Here is a 16981-nt window from a genome sequence, read left to right on the forward strand (position 1 = left end):
AACTACCATAACTGTAATTATTGCCAATTATCATATTGCCATCTATCATCATAACTGTAATTATTATTACTATGCCACCCGACTTTCAGTGGCTCTGGAAAAATTAAGCCAGAGTATTGAAGTAAGACTAAAAAGACATAGAATGAAACCCTTACTCAAAACATTAAGCCAGTCGCTCTCAGTTGAATCTACTTTTGCCAAATTATTATGAAGATAGAGGAGATGTTGTGGCCCTGGGTGCCACCTCAGTTTGTATGAGGAAAGGTAAGCCCTAATTGCAGTAATGGCTTATCACAAATGATACTCACGGTTCCGGAGTATAAAGGGGATCCGAACCATGGCGTATGTACTGGGTACAGTGGAAAACTCGGTAGGCCAGACCAGCTAAGAAATCACGAGGAGACAAATATCCAGCCACTGGTCTGACTGTGAAACCAGATCTTTCTGAAGTAGAAGACAAATCAGCATTACTGTATTTCATTATGTATGTTTGCATATTCTAATTGATTGATACAAGTAACTCTTGCCAGATTTATTTTAAAATAATTGTTCATTATTAGCATCATGATATGCTACATAGGCTGCTATTCAGCAGAGAGATGGGACTTATCTTTGAGCAGTAAATAAGACTGCAATGTTTACAAAACAGAGCTTATTTAACTCTGGAGCTTACTGGTAGAGAAACTATGAGGGTCACTGGCATAAAGTAAAGGAAAGAAAGAAAATGAACTTAAACTTAGCACAGAAGAGCAAATATACTCTAATAGAGACATGAGACAGGGGACATCCAGGATGGGAATATAGCAATGCCATTTGTCATACCATTTGTTCTAAAGGAACACAGGCAAGAAAAGGAGATTATGTTAAACATATCCACCTCTGCTCAGATTTCCATATGAATGAATTTTCCAATGCTAGAGATCATCTGAATTAAAGTAAGTGAATGAAGCAATAAAAATAAACATGTTGTTGATGCCTACTATTTCCCACCCAACTAAGCAGATGATGTGGATAATGCCATTCAAAATGAAACTGCAGATTTTTCAAAGACACGTGAAGTTTAAGAAACTTAAATTATTCCAACATCTATTGGGAGCCAAATGTTATAAGCCTAGATCTTTTAAGACATTCCTGCTTTGCCATGCTGCCAGCTGTGTCCTTATCAGGTAGAGAATAAAGAAAGGTATAAGAGGATCAGTTATGATTTGAACGATAGGGAGACTAAAACTGAGTTAATCAAAACTTGGGATTCAAACATGAGGATTTAATAAATTCAAAGGAACAATAAGTAAGATTCCATGGGAGGACAAACTAATGAGTTCAAGATGGAATTCATAAGAAGGGAGATACTAGAAGCCTAACTCCAAGCAATTCTAATTAGGACAAAATGGAAGATAGCAGAAGCCAATATGGCTAAATAAAAATGTTGGTAAAAATCATTATCTCTCTATCTATTTCTATCTATCTATCTATCTATCTATCTATCTATCTATCTATCTATCTATCTATCTATCTATCTATCTATCATCTACCTAAATCCTGGAAATATAAATAAAATCAGGTTATAAAGGAAGAATAAGGACAGATACTGTGAGAGGGATCTCGGAGTCCTAGTGGATAATCACTTAAATATAAGCCAGCAGTGTGCTGCAGCTGCCAAAAAAGCCAACACAGTGCTAGGCTGCATTAACAGAGGGATAGACTCAAGATCACGTGAAGTGTTAATACCACTTTACAATGCCTTTGTAAGGCCACACTTGGAATACTGCATCCAGTTTTGGTCACCACAATGTAAAAGAGATGTTGAGACTCTAGAAAGAGCACAGAGAAGAGCAACAAAGATGATTAGGGGACTGGAGGCTAAAACAAATAAAGAACAGTTGCTGGAATTAAATATGTCTAGTTTAATGAAGAGAAGGACTAGGGGTGACATGACAGCACTGTTGCCACAAAGAATAGGGAGTCAAATTATTCTCCAAAGCACCTGAAGGCAGGACAAGAAGCAATAGATGGAAACTAATCAAAGAGAGAAGCAACCTAGAACTAAGGAGAGGTTTTCTGACAGTTAGAACAATTAATCAGTGGAACAACCTGCCTCCAGAAGTTGTGAATTCTCCAACACTGGAAGTTTTTAAGAAGAGACTGGACAACCATTTTTCTGAAATGGTATAGGGTTTCCTGCCTGAGCAGTGGCCTGGACTAGAAGATCTCCAAGGTCCCTTCCAACTCTATGATGATGATGATGGTGGTGGTGGTGGTGGTGATGATGATAATGATGATGATGATGATGATGATGATGATGATGATGATGATGATGATGATGATGATGATGATGATGATGCAAAAACTGTACAGCTAGAGTCAGGAAATGAAACCTTAGAATAACTGAGATTGGTAAAGGATATTAACAAAAACAACATACTTTCTCTAGTTATGCTCAAAACAAAAAGAAATTAATTTGCCAGCTACTCAGTAATATGGCAAACTGGCCTAAAAGAAGTAAGAAATAAATAGCAAACTACTCAAGTCAAATTTTAGTTCTAGCTTCTCCAGCAAAAGAAATAAAGAAAGAAATTATAAAGAACAATGAATGAGCAGGACTGAAGGTTGAATCATAGATTGATAGGTTGGAGGGACTTTGGGGATCTTCTAGTCCAATATCTTATTCAAGACTAATAGAAACATGTAAGGTTAATACTACTTTACCACTTAAGAGTTTAGATAACCCAGCCCTGATGAATTGCATCATAGGAATTTGCTGAAAGTCTTGTGTATCATCATTGTAAAATCCTGGACAACAGATAAGTGCTATGAAATGATGAATGGTGTTTTAGTGTTATGGTATAAATTCTGCCCCTTTTGTACTTGCATCATGACATTGCATACAAGTACATAAAGGAGAAATTTCACAGAACATTATTATTATGCACATTTCATCATTTACATAACATTTCAGGTTGCTGTAGATGCTTCTATATCAGACATGTCAAACTCGCGACGTCATGTGATGTATCGGAACTTTTTCCTCATTGCCGGCAATGGGGTGGGCACGGTTTCGCCGTGACACGTCTAGCCCGTGGGCTGGCAGTTTGACACCCCTGGTCTATATAAAAATATTAAAATGCTTTTCCATATATTCAAAAGAAAGAAAAAGAAAGATTCAGCAAATTATAGATCAATAAGGCTGATATCAATGCTGGGAAAATTCTAGGGCAGTTCATAAAGAAATCAATCTGTAAGTACCTTAAAGATAATTTAAACACCTTGAAAACAATTAGCAGAAGTCAGTATGAGTTTGTCAAGAACAAACCTTGCCTTAACCTTATCTTATTCTTTTGACTAGGTAACTTCTTTAATTGATTATGAGAATTTTTTCTGCAAAGCATTTGACAAAGCGCCCCATGACATTGTAATTAGCAAGCATTTAGTGAAGCTTATCAAATGTGCAGATGTCAAAATTTGATTGGAGTTTTAATACCTAGGAGATTATCTTGATAGGAGATAAAAACGGTTTCAAGGCAACAGGATAAAATTTAGAAGACAGAAATGAAAGGTTTTCATTTAGAAAACAGAAATCCAATGCATAATAGAGGATGATAATAATACTTGTGAAAAAGATCTTGGAATAGTAATTAATTACAAACTGAATATGATTCAGCATTGTGATAGGTCTGAAAAAAAGTCAAATTCAATTTTAAGGTGTATCTACAGAAATAGTATTTCCAAACATGGGAAATCATTATTCCATCTTAATCTGTATTGCTCAGATCACATTTTAAGAATTGCATCCTGTTTTAGAATATATGTTTTAAGATGAGTTGGAACAGAAGACCAATGAAGATGATCAGGAACTATCAACTAACTAAGATGAAAGATTTTAAAAAATTGGACTGTTTAGCCACTAGAAGAGAAAACTTAATGGAATACCATAGCAATTTGTAAGATTTATTATTTGTTTGTTTGTTTGTTTATTAAATTTCTATGCCATCTATCACCCTAGAAGGTGAAAATGGCAGATTACAAATTATAAGATTGTCATATAGGTCATTGTTTGTCCCATTGTTTGTCCCATAGAATAATGGATCCCATTGAATGGTAGAAAAAATTCCTAACAGTAAGAAAGGTTTGACAATGAAATAAATTACCAAGAATAGCAATGGGCTTCCCTTCACTGGATTTGTTCATGTAGAAATTGGAAACCATCTTTTGTAGAAATCTTAATTTGAATTCCTGTACTTAGCAGGGGAATACATTTCATTGGCTAAATGGTCCTTTCTAACTCCATAATTATGTAGAGCTGTTTGTTTTAAGCAAAAACTATCCAACATGAGTAATCTCCAGATGTGTACCTAATTTCCAGAAATCTCAATAATGGCTTTTTTCCCCTGAAATCCCAGAGATGCAATTTGCCTTATGAAAGATATACACTTTGAATTTGTTCTGAACACATTTTTTAAAGGGGCATGAGTTAAATCCTCTGATAAGGTCGATTTTAACTCCTCATCCCCAAAACAGTCATATCATTATTACTTCAGGAAAGAGCATCCTCTGTACATATGATGAAATCTTCCATAATTTATAAGATTTTATTTTTTCTACTATTTCCAGCATACAGACTATCTGCATGTAAAATACAAATATATGTAAAATCATTTAAAAAAATCTTTACTGAGATATAATAGGCTGTATACAATCTTTTTACAATTGTGATTGACGGTCGAAAAACTATATTTAAGTTAAAATGTAGTTGTCTGGAATGGCTGTGACGTTTTGCTGCCTGAAACAAAAAAACAATTTGATTTCTTCCTAATTCATGAACAAGAACTGACTGGGCTAAATGTTTTTTTTTCCAAAGAAAATTGCCAGTAATATAAAGACCCACTTCAAAACCTCATCCCAAGAAAGCAGGACTCTTGGAACAATTCCATTCCAAAAGAAACTTTTATTAAGAGAAGTTGACAGCAGGCAAAGAAGGCAGGACCTGAGGGTTTCCCGCTCAGATCAATAGGTTAAAAGAGCATCAAGCAAACCCCAACCCCATAGTTCATTCTGTCAGTTCAAACGAGCCAATCCCTAGGTGTTGGGTCTGTTGTGGGAACGGAGCTGATAGCAGAGTCTGTTCCCATGCCTGTGAAGATATTGTTGAGTCTTCACACTTTTCTCTTCCACAGCGAGAGATAAGCCAGATGGCTGGAGGCACATTCCTTTCTCACCCCAAGTTGACATCAAGGGGAAACAGTTCAAAGAGCAAGCAGATAGGACAGGCAGAGAGGATACATTGTAACTAAGCAAAAGGAGAAATGATGCATTCTCGGGAGCCTCCCCCCTCCCCCCAGGAGAATGACATAACTCACAGAAAGAACCCAAAAGGAACAGAACCAACCCCCCAATACAGAAATGAGTTCTGACAGTAAGTCTCCACCATTTCTGAAGGCAGCTGGAAAGCCTATTGGATGAAGAAAAAGCATGTAGTACATTGTCTATTACAAGAAATTGCTACAGCCTCCTAACATATACTGTCTGAAGTGGCTGCTATCTTACCCTTATATATTGGTGGTCCTGTTGGTTATTTTCCTCTCACCAGAAAGTTCTAAGTAATCTTTTTCTTTACAAATGCATCACATATAAAATCTAATTTCCCCTCCTTAAACTGCCATTTCCTTTAGAAAAATTATCTTTCTTGGGCCACTCTACACTTCCTGTGATTTAAAGCTGACTCTTTTTCAGCTATTTTATTATTTCATTAATAAATTCTTTTTTAAAAAGACACCTGGCTTTATTTTCCCCACCCACCTAATCTCCCCTGCAATTTTCACTGATGTCTTTGGCTGAGTAAGTACTATGAAGCGTTCCAATACTTTTATAGTTTTGAGCAAATGGGGGGAAAAGGCATCTCTCAGGGACAGAAAGAATCAAACAAAAGGCACCATTGAAAGATATGCCTCTCAAGACTCAAAGGACAGCAAGCCAGTTAATGTTAAAGGCTGACAGCTATAAAGGTACAATAAAGAAAGGAGGCAGAGTTAGTTTTTCAAACTAAATACTATATATTTATTTTCAATTGAAATAGTGTTCTTCTGAATTTTTTTTATCATCAGAGTACTTTACTGTAGTTGTCCTGTATTTTTAATGTCAACAGGGAATTCATTTCCCACCTAACCCCATCATTAAATTTTATATGTCATCAAAAATACCAGCTCTCAGGATCACTGCAAAAGGGGCCACAAATAACTTTATTCTCTCTAGAAAGAAAAACAAAATTATCAAAGGCATGGGGCAATAAAGTGTTTATGAGCTGTCAAAGTGACCAGAACTATAAGGCAAAGGTAGAAAGCTTGTCATTTGCTTTATCTAAGCCTAGTTTTCATCTGAGTTTCAACAACTCTTGCTGACTGCAGCACATGAAACATCAATCAAAAAATGCTTCCAGAACAGACCTGTAGTCTCTGCCCTCCATATCCCACAGTCCACCACTTCCTCCAGGCCACAGCAGCACAATTAATTTTTCTTCCCCAGCCCACTGCAGTTGCATTTTTTCCACTCCTGGTATTATTTCTTTGTATATAGATGGCCTACAACATATCTTCTTTTACTCTACCAGTCCTTAAGTTCAACCACATGCCATTATGATCATAGCTGTTGGTTAAAATTCCTGCTTACAACATTTTTGGCATGGGTCTCATTTCAGCTTCACGAGTCATAAGGGATTTCAAATACAAAAGTTAACTGGTCTCCCAGTGAGTGGAGCATTTGCAGAAAGGATTCAAGAAATATGTTTATATTTTACAGCCTTTCCCATAACAATCTCCTATGTATACATGAGTGTTCAAAGTATGTACAAGTCATCTGATACACACAAAGTAGGAAGACAGATTGGTTCATGGTATTCTTTAATAAAAATCTGTTTCAAACTATATGTAAGAGATTTGGAGGGGTATAAATATTGGAAGGGTGCAATGGAAGTGTTCTAAGTCTAAATTACCAAACAGACTTATCAGGAGAGGGAAAATATTAGATTTTAACACGCTTTGTGTAACTGCTTTTATAGTACTTTCCTTACCTGGAAACCAAGCTTGATGCTTACCTTTGAGAAACATAGAGACATCCTCCAATTGTGGGACATTGTCATCTCGATAGCCACAGTACTTTGTCAGTAATGGGAAGTTTTTCAAATATTCTCGACAAGCGTGAGTAGGATACAGTTTTGAAAGCTCCCTGAACACCACGCCCCAAGTTTTTATTTCTTCAGGTGTATAGTCTACTCTAGGAATTGGTTGACCACTAAAACAAAAAATCAAGAACAAGTAAACACTGAGAACACAGTAGTTTGTCCAATTACATTTTCCAAACTGTCAATATCCCTACCAATCCCCCAAATAGCTATTTCAAAAGGAGTTAGTACTAATCAGTCCAATCCAGTCTTTCCACCAATTCTGTCAAAATTTAATATTCAATTTTCACATACCTATTCATAGACTTCTTCCAGTTCCACAAAATTATGGCTATTTTCTATCTTCTCTAGACCACTTCCAGAATTATTCCATTATGATTAGCAGAAAGACAGCCATAATATATAAAAGGTATAGATAGTGCTGTATTGCTGATAAACATTGTCTACTAAATAAATCTAACAATTCATTATTCTATAATGTCCACCATTAGCTAGGAATTTTTAAAAGCTGAGGGGTGTTTTTTCCTTCCCCATATATCTTTTGGTGAGCAATTTGGAAACAATGACATTGTTCATATTTTGTGTTTGAATTTTGCTTTTATGATCATATTCCATGTGAAAATTTGGATTCCGGATTATGCTAAATGTGTGGTGGGGGAGGAATCCTGTATGGAAATTTAGCTATCTAGCTCTTATTAAAGTTGCAAAAGGAAGTATTAAAACATAATCAACACACTACATAAAATATACACATTATAGTAAACATATTAAAAAGGGAGCTCCATAGATTGAATATGTTAAAACTTACAGAAAAATATTAATACACAATCAGCACAATAGAAGTTTAAAAGCTAAACAAATAATTCCTATTCTTTCAAAATAACATGTTAATTAGTTCCTTGCAATAATTTAACAACTTTGTCTCTGGAAAAGAGGCTTGCTATGTCATGAATAAGAGGAAAAAATATTGTAGGATCCCACACAGAATACTGTATGTAGAGACAACATTTGACAATCATCTATTACTTTATACTAAAGAGAGAAGATGGCAAAGAAATAACAGGCAGTAGAGAGAAAGAAGAACTGCTTAACTCATATTTTGCATTGGTTTTCACAGAAAAAGAAACTATAGTCCAACCTACCAAAAACATAACTGTAAAAGACGGACAAAAAATAAAAATTTAAATAAGCAGGAAAATGGTAAGAGAACACCTGTCTGATTTTGATGAATATAAATCACCAGGACCTGATGGATTACATCCCAGAGTTCTAAAGGAACTGACAGGTGTCATCTCAGAACCATTGTACCATATCTTTCAAAAATCTTGGAGCACCAGGAACTACCAGAGGATTGGAAAAGAGCTGATGTGGTTCCCATCTTCAAAAAAAGGAAAAACAAAAAACCAGAAACTGGAAACTACAGATCATCAGCCTAACATCAATACCTGGCAGGATACCTGGGGGAACCTATACCATCTCAGAAAAGTGACTGTCCAGTCTCTTCTTAAAAACCTCCAGTGATGGAGCACCCACGATTTCTGGAACAGCTTGCCTTCAGAAATCATGCATGCTCCATCACTGGAGGTTTTTAAGGAGAGTCACTTGTCTGAGATGATATAGGTTCTCCTGCTTGAGCAGGGGGGCTGGACTAGAAGACCTCCAAGGTCTATTCTATTCTATTCTATTCTATTCTATTCTATTCTATTCTATTCTATTCTATTCTATTCTATTCTATTCTACTCTATTCTAAAAGTTACTAGAGGATACTAAAAAAATCTGTGAACATTCAGAAACAAATAAAGTTATAACTAGAAGTCAGCACGGGTGTGTTAAAAACAGATCATGCCAAACCAATCTTATTTCATTCTTTGACAAAGTGACTAAATTAGTAGACCAGCGAAATGCTGTGGACATAGTATGCTTAGATTTCAGCAAGGCATTCAATAAAGTAGACTACAGCTTACTTCTTGGTAAGCTAGAAAAAAGTGGGATAGATAGCATCACCACCAGATGGATTTGTAACTGGCTGACAAACCATACTCAACGAGTAGTCCTGAATGGTACTACATCTACATGGAGGGAAGTAAACAGTGGGGTACCACAAGTTCCATCTTAGGCCCAGTATTCTTCAATATCTTCATAAATGACTTAGATGAGGGAATAGAAGGAGAACTTATCAAATTTGCAGATGATACTAAGCTGACAGGAATAGCCAACATCCTAGATGATAGGCTCAAGATCTAGAGGGATCTTGATAGACTTGAACACTGGGCCCTATTGAACAAAATGAAATTCAGTGTAAAGAAAAGTAAAGTCTTACACTTAGGCAAGATAAACCAAAAGTACATGTACATGTTAGGTGAAATCTGGCTTAATAGCAGTAACTGTGAGAGGGATCTTGGAGTCCTAGTGGACAATCAATTAAACATGAGCCAGCAGAGTGTGACGGCAACCAAAAAAGCTAATGCAATCCTAAATTGCATTAACAGAGGGATTGAATCAAGATCACGTGAGGCACTAGTACCAGTCTATAAAGTCTAAGTAAGACCACATCTAGAGTATTGTATCCAGTTTTGGTCACAACACTATAAAAAGATGTTGAGATTCTAGAAAGAGTACAGAGAAGAGCAACAAAGATGATTAGGGACCTGGAGGCTAAAACATATGAAGAACAGTTGCAAGAACTGGACATGGCTAGTCTAGTGAAGAGAAGGACCAGGGGTGACATGATAGCAGTGTTCCAATATTTGAGGCACTGTCACAGAGAGGAGAAGGACAACCTATTTACAAAGAACCCAAAGGCCAGACAAGGAACAATGGATGGAAACTGATCAAGGAGAGATTTAGCTTAGAAATAAGGAGAAATTTTCTGACAGTGAGAACAATCAACTAATGGAACAGCTTGCCCTCAGAAGTTGTGTGTGCTTCATCACTGGAGACTTTCAAGAAGAGACTAGAAAACCACTTGTCAGAAATGGTATAGGGTCTCCTGCTTGAGCAGGGGGTTGGACTAGATGACCTACAAGGTACCTTCCAACTCTGTTATTCTGTTATTTGTCAGCTTTCCCTGATTTTTCAAATTGAAGACATTAAGGTTCAGCCACCCTGGCAATTTCCTTCATTCCCCAAGATGCAATTCATTTGGCCCTACACTCAACATATACCTTTTGACCATCTTTCTTTCAATTTCAAGCTTCAGTCTGCCCCTTCATCCTTCCCTCCCCAGTTAGCTGGTTGAACAACCTGCATTGCAGTATGCTAAGCCACAATGAGTGATGAATAGCTCTGCCTTTTCTTTGTTGTCATTTTGCTATTTGAGCATAGCTAAATGTCCCTTTTTCTTCACTTGCTTCACCATCTAATTATGAGGTTTCCTGATTCATGTTTGCACTCCTCCTTGGTGAAGTACTTGCCTCTCTGATATTTCTGTTCTCTTTGGGTTTCAGATCTTCACTAAGCTTTTTGTGCAGGCATATTGGCTTCTTCTGCTGATATTTTTCTTCTTCCTTGGAATTGTTTACAATTACATTTCCTTCATTATGTACTCCTGCTTCTTTAGCTCCTTTTCCCATTAGCTTCTCCCTTTATGAAATGATACTGATCATTCCTCTGAGATTATTAAAATTAATTTTAGCTCCCAGAGACATATTCAACTATATTCAGCGTTTCCCATATATGTTTAGTCACATTCCATTTTAGTTCCGTTAGAAAGCTAACTAACCGTGCATTTAGTTTTAAGGTGTATATAGATTCTTCATTAAAACAGATGCTGCACAACATATCACAGATGCAGGATATCATGCTTCCAACATAGAGTTATGTATATACTGTTGTTCTCTGGCATGTGTTGAGCCCCATCTAGTGGCCGGGGTCAAACCTTTCACTGTTTAGAACTTTGGTTTTGGTAGCACTTTTCACCCTACTGACTACTCTTACATCCTGAGAAGCCAGACTCCATTTTGTAATGTTCTGAAGTAACAGAAACATCTAGAAGAATCCAATTTAGTTTGTGACACATGTTCTTCTGAAGACAAAATCTGTAGCCCATACTCAGCATTACTGTTTCACCTTATTCTATTCTTTAATAAAGTATGAAGATTCACGCTCTGTCTTGTTAAAGGATAGGAGGGTTTTTCGCTACTTGTCAAACTACACACAGGGTAACGTGTAGGTGAGGAGAGAACACAGGAACAATAGAACAATAAAAAAAACCTCACAGCAGATCATAGTAATGTACAGTGCTGTAAGAGTAATCACTCAGAAGAAAATAGTGTCCTGGTGGAAAGAGTTAAAGTAAACTTTAAAAAACAGTATGGGAAAAACAGTATGAGTGGTGCTAATCATCTATCTGGGGGGGCATCACTGCACATTAGCATGTGTTAAATAAGCCAAATTGTACACATATTTAAACATTTCCTATTTTCTTACATTAAATGTAGAAAAACTGGAAGAACAGGTAATCAGAAGAGAAAAAAAATAGGTCAGCCCAGCCTGAAACTAGTTAAGTGTTCCTAAACCAAATCCAGGAGTTTATGCACTAAAGTATTGTATTTAGGAGATCCTTATTAAATGCTAATAAGGCAGTGGTAGTTTATGTAGAGCAGTGGTGGCGAACCTATGACACGGGTGCCAGAGGCGGCACTCAGAGCCCTCTTTGTGGGCACGCACGTCGTCACCCCAGTCCTAAGCCTTCAGCTGGGTTTTATAAAACCTTTTCGCGTTAGACTTCCATCGCTGTGTGCAAAAAAAAAAAAGGTTCAATCAGTCAATTTCAACTTCTCGTGGGAAAAAAAAAGATCTTGCAAAGTTGGAATTGATTGATTGAACTTTTTAGTCCCACCCAGTCTGCCGTTACCACCGCAGCCACGCCCACCCAGTGGGCCATGCCCACCCATTGGTCACATCCAGCCAATGGGCCACACCCACCCGGCATAAGTGGGTTTTGGGTTGCAGTTTGGGCACTCGGTCTCTAAAAGGTTCGTCATCACTGATATAGAGGGAAGATCAGCTCTGTTTATAAAATACAAATTTCCTTCCTTTTCTTTTGTTCATCTTTATTCATTTAATATATGTCCATAAAATAAATATTTTATGAGCTTTTGGGCATGCTCTTTTCCTGTCTGCAACAAAAAGAAATATTTCTCACTTTCCATTTCTTTGCTTATAATATTCAGGAGTAAACTGAACCCACAAAGGAGTTGGAGAAAGAAAGAAAGGATTCAGAATTGAAAAAGGAACCATCAAATTGAAGAGTACATAGAATTAGAGAGTGCCTGCTCTGAAGTGTGAAGTTTGGCCCATTACAAGTAAAATGAGAACACAATTGGAATTAGGCTGACTTGAAAACTTGACAAGAAAATTGCAAAACAGCAGGTATTGGTAGGTTGTGCTGGAAATTTACCAGCTCCTGGGAATAATAATGAATTCAATCCGTGGGCCTGATCTACTATGAACGAAAGAATGAATGAATAAATGACACATACGAATTACAGAATTTTATGAGAAAAAGCTCCATACATATTAAAGATATTAAGGAATTGATATTATTGCATATAGATTAAGTTGGAAAGCCTACTATGCATACTTTCTTTGGTGAGAGAAGGCCAAATTGAACTCAGATGGATTGGCCTGGGAGTAAATTTACATACATTGCACTGCAAATATATAATCCTATACTGAGTTTCATTTTATTGGAGCCCTTTAAAATTTGGCCTAAATTTCATTGACTGAATATAGTTGAAGCTCAGTATATATTGAAAATGGAGTAAGATCACTATGTCAGCTCAGACCTTAAGTGGGTCTGCTTACCTAATACAGACTTAGTATTGGAAATACATCACTGAAATAGAAGGCTACATTTCCCCATTTGAATCCAAAACAAGGCCCGCAATAGGGCCAGAAAAGAGCTTATAATGTAAACCATGCTTCCAAAATATGTGTGCATGATGGATCATGGGCAGTTGATACTTTTTTAATCAATATATTATATTACATAAACGGATTGTGGATAAAGATGGTGGCTTGGCAGTCTGATGAGAGAGAGATGGAAAAATATTTCAAAAGTTGACAGATAAGCAGTAGAAAGATCAAGGAATGGAGTAATAGGAAGGAGGGAAGGAAGGTGCTATGAAGATCAACACATATGCAGTGGAAGAGTAATCAGTATGTGACAGGAAGATCAGAACTGGGTGGGGCAGTAAGAATATCACTGCTAAATCATTGCAAAGAAGTCCAGCATAGAGACTACTCTTAAGCATGCCCCAAATGGCAAATGGTTTAACAGACATTTGGATAGTGATATATCAGGGTGTCTAAAAAATCAAAAGTTTAGCAATTCCTGGTCTCAATCCTCCATTTCCTCAGAGCTGTCTGTGACACTTATGACAGCTTAATTTGCACATGACACATGTTAAAATATACCAATTAAAACAGTGCTCCCAATTTCTCCTGTTCCACTCATAGCATTGTGATGGGTGGAATATCTATCTGATAACTATGCAGCCAATCACAACATATCCCAGTGACGGCGAACCTTTTAGAGACCGAGTGCCCAAAAACTAGCCCCGTTCCCGCTCCACCCCCTGCCCTGCCCCCGCTCCCCCCCCCCCCCATCCTCTGCCCCGCCTGCCCGCAGGGCCACTCACCGCCTCCAGGGCCTGCTGCAGATCGCCAGGCAGCCCAGCAGCGCTATGGCGGTCACGCCCTCTGCCCATACCCTGCAGCATCAATTGTGCACGATGGGGTGTGAGGGCAGAGTCTTGTTACGCTGCCTGGCTGCCATGTCCTTGGCTGCACTACTCCGCGTGGGCCACGCTCAAGGGTGACTCTCCTTCAGGGGGGCTGCTGGAGAGGAGGGGGTCATGGGGGAGGCAAGGCTGGGGCAATGGCACGTGTGCCCACACAGAGGGCTCCGAGTGCCACCACTGACATATCCATAGGCTTAGATAAATTCCCTGAAAGCATTCCCAGGGTTTATGTTTTCCTGTGTTTTATTTTTCTTTCCTTACTGCAATTCCATGCTGCCACTTAGAGTTTTATGATCATTCTTTTTTAATATTATATTTTGCTTTTTGGGTTTTTTTTAGTCATTTATTGCTACTGGCAATGTATATAAATGCATACCATTTCCTCACTGATGACTTATAGTATTTTCATACCATCCGCCTAGCCATTATTGATGTGATATAGTGCCTGTCTTCATTACTGCTGTTTTGGCACAAGAAAAGGTTGGATGACTCTAAAAACTGCTGTACATTGCTAGTGGGGAAATTATTATAGGAAATATATGTAAATAAATAAGGAAGCAAGCAAGCACATCTTATATAAATCCTTTCCTAGGAGCCCATCAATCTGATGGCAGAGCATATGGCACGAAGAAAAAGCCTTTGGGAGACCATAAATGTAAAGAAGTGCTTGACAAGATCTGTCTTCTCAAAACATATAGTCAGTCTCCCCAATCCAACCCCCTTTTCAAAACTATGCTTCAATTTCCAGAATGTTTTCTGACACACAACTGTTTTCAGCAATTGCCATAGTAGTTGGGGAACTTAATAGCTAATGTCTATAGGTCTGCAAGAGATCCAAACTGGGAAAAGCACAATTATAGCTATTTTTCTTGGGACTCAAGCACCCAAAGAACGGGAAACATGCCTTACCACCAAGCAAATGAGCCCCATGTGTGAGATGGACAGCTATATCAAAGAGAAAAAATAATTAATTAATTCACCTACTCATATAAGGAAAAGCAAGAGGCAGTCCACCCTCTCTCAATAGCTAGTGCTCTGCTCTGTTCAGAAAAGGGATGACTAGCAGACATGAACCTTCATATGCAGCTAAACTCTCCCTGGAGAATGCGAACCCACCCATTACAACTTTTCTATCTATTGAACAAAGAATCAGAGTCCCCTTTTATAGGCATCTCTGAGGAGGCACAGAGGGCAAGTGACAAAGCATGTATCACCATATCATAATACAAATTTGGCTCCTTGTGATGAACCTTGCATTATGACATCATAACACATGTTCAGGTAGTCCTTATTTAGTGACCACAATTGGCTGGCAACTTGGTCATTAAGCAAAGCTGTTGCTAAATGAAACAGTGACTATACTTCTAATTTTACATCATATTTCCTTTACTTTACAGGCCTGCAAACGTAAATGCAGACATTGGCCACAAAGGTATTTTTCATTGTGATTTTGAATGGCTACTGAATAAGACAGTCACTGAACAAGGATTACCTGCATCAGCATTCTAATGAAAGCTGCATTTGCTCCAGATACCTCTATCTCTTTTAATCCTTAGATATAATGATCAAGTCAATTGGTCTACTGTTACTCATATCATGAATAACTATTTCAGTTCAATCCAACCCAGCTGTCCAGTTTCTTGAGCCATTGCCGTAAATGCATGCTGTCATGGTCAGAAGCACAATGGAAAAGAACTGTAGTTCCAGAACTCAGAGATAGTACTTACATTTTGCATGCAGAAATCCTAATTTCAATCCAGTTTGGGCTAGAAAAGATGGCCAATTTATGGAACCAAAACAAAGTTGGATGGACTAATACTGATATGTTCCAAAACTCAATCCAAGTAAACTTCACTTTGTGTTCCTCATGCCAGTTTGGTAATATAAATAGTTACAGCTTAATGATCACCATCTGCCTATTGCAAATTTTATATTCAAGAAAAAGAGGGCTGCGTATCTTTCTTGTATTTGAGGAGAAAGACTTTAAAATTGAAAGTTTAAAAATATTGAGTACTCACTATTTATAACTCATGGCAACATCTACAAAATATTTTCTTCTCTGTCGGTAAACATTGTCCTTAAATCCCTGAAGCAAATAAAAATAATTAATTTATACCAAAGAGGCAAGGAAGTGATAGAAAAGTGGGTTAAATAAATCATCCAAGTTTTAAATACTTATGAACATTCTCATTCATACCATCTTCAGAGCTAACAGCAGTTTACCCATATCCAAGAAGTAAAGAGCAACTTTTTCCAAATTGAAGCCTTTTAGCTATGTTTAAGATTTATCTTCCAAAATCTGCTCCATCTTTTCTATATCTACAATTACAAGTATCCATTAAGTAGAGCTTTTTTCTCATTGTATTATTTACTTATTGTTAGGATTAACTTGTCTTTCAAGCTTCAAATCATACCAAGACCTCTTAGAATCACATCTGAGTAAATTGACAAAATCAAAATAAGCAACATTAATAATTAACTAATAGGGCTTTTATTGAAGGAATCTTTCCTCTACCAGTCTCAGCCTCAAATCCTCTCAGAAATACTAAAAGATGATCCTGTCGCAGGTGGAACTGGGGCAAAACCTGCTACTATCTTTGCCTATTCTGTCTCCCATGGATTTTGGGTGAAAATATCCCAAACTTGTTTTTCCAAAGGGCAGTTGGAGTTTCTTAGTTTTTTTTTTCCTGAAAACATTTTGCTTCTCATCCAGGAAGCCTCTTCAGTTCTAAAAACAAAGAAATGAAGAAGCTTCTTGGATGAGAAGTGAAACATTTTCAAGGGAGAGCCCCCCCCCCCCAAGAAAGTGCAGTTGCCATTTGGAAAAGCATCTTTGGGACAACCATGACCTGGATAATGAGAATCTCCATAGACATTGGGTGGAGATGGAACAAAGGAATGTAGAACCTGATATCTTTCATCTATTTACTGATTGGAAATAATCAAGTGGACTTTAACTTTCTTTGGATCATAAGACAATCTTGAAGCCCCTTGCATCTTACTTTATTTCATTAAAAAAAGGCCAGGCCTTTTAGAGGTCTTATCCTCAGAAAACAATGCTGAG

The 16981-nt window shown here is 37.4% G+C and overlaps 1 protein-coding gene across 1 annotated transcript in view; it reads right to left on the minus strand.

The window, feature by feature from the left end:
• TPH2 (tryptophan hydroxylase 2) overlaps window positions 1-16981 on the minus strand; it is a 120923-nt gene that overhangs the window by 91614 nt on the left and 12328 nt on the right. Inside the window, exons 5-7 of the mRNA XM_015811810.1 lie at window positions 15936-16003; window positions 7085-7281; window positions 309-444 (exon numbers count right to left, since the gene is read on the minus strand). Of these exons, the coding sequence (XP_015667296.1) occupies window positions 309-444; window positions 7085-7281; window positions 15936-16003 (401 nt within the window). The remainder of the gene's footprint in view (window positions 1-308; window positions 445-7084; window positions 7282-15935; window positions 16004-16981) is intronic.

Source organism: Protobothrops mucrosquamatus, unplaced genomic scaffold, assembly GCF_001527695.2.
Source record: "Protobothrops mucrosquamatus isolate PMUCROS unplaced genomic scaffold, P.Mucros_1.0 scaffold49, whole genome shotgun sequence".
Taxonomy (NCBI): Eukaryota; Metazoa; Chordata; class Lepidosauria; order Squamata; family Viperidae; genus Protobothrops; species Protobothrops mucrosquamatus.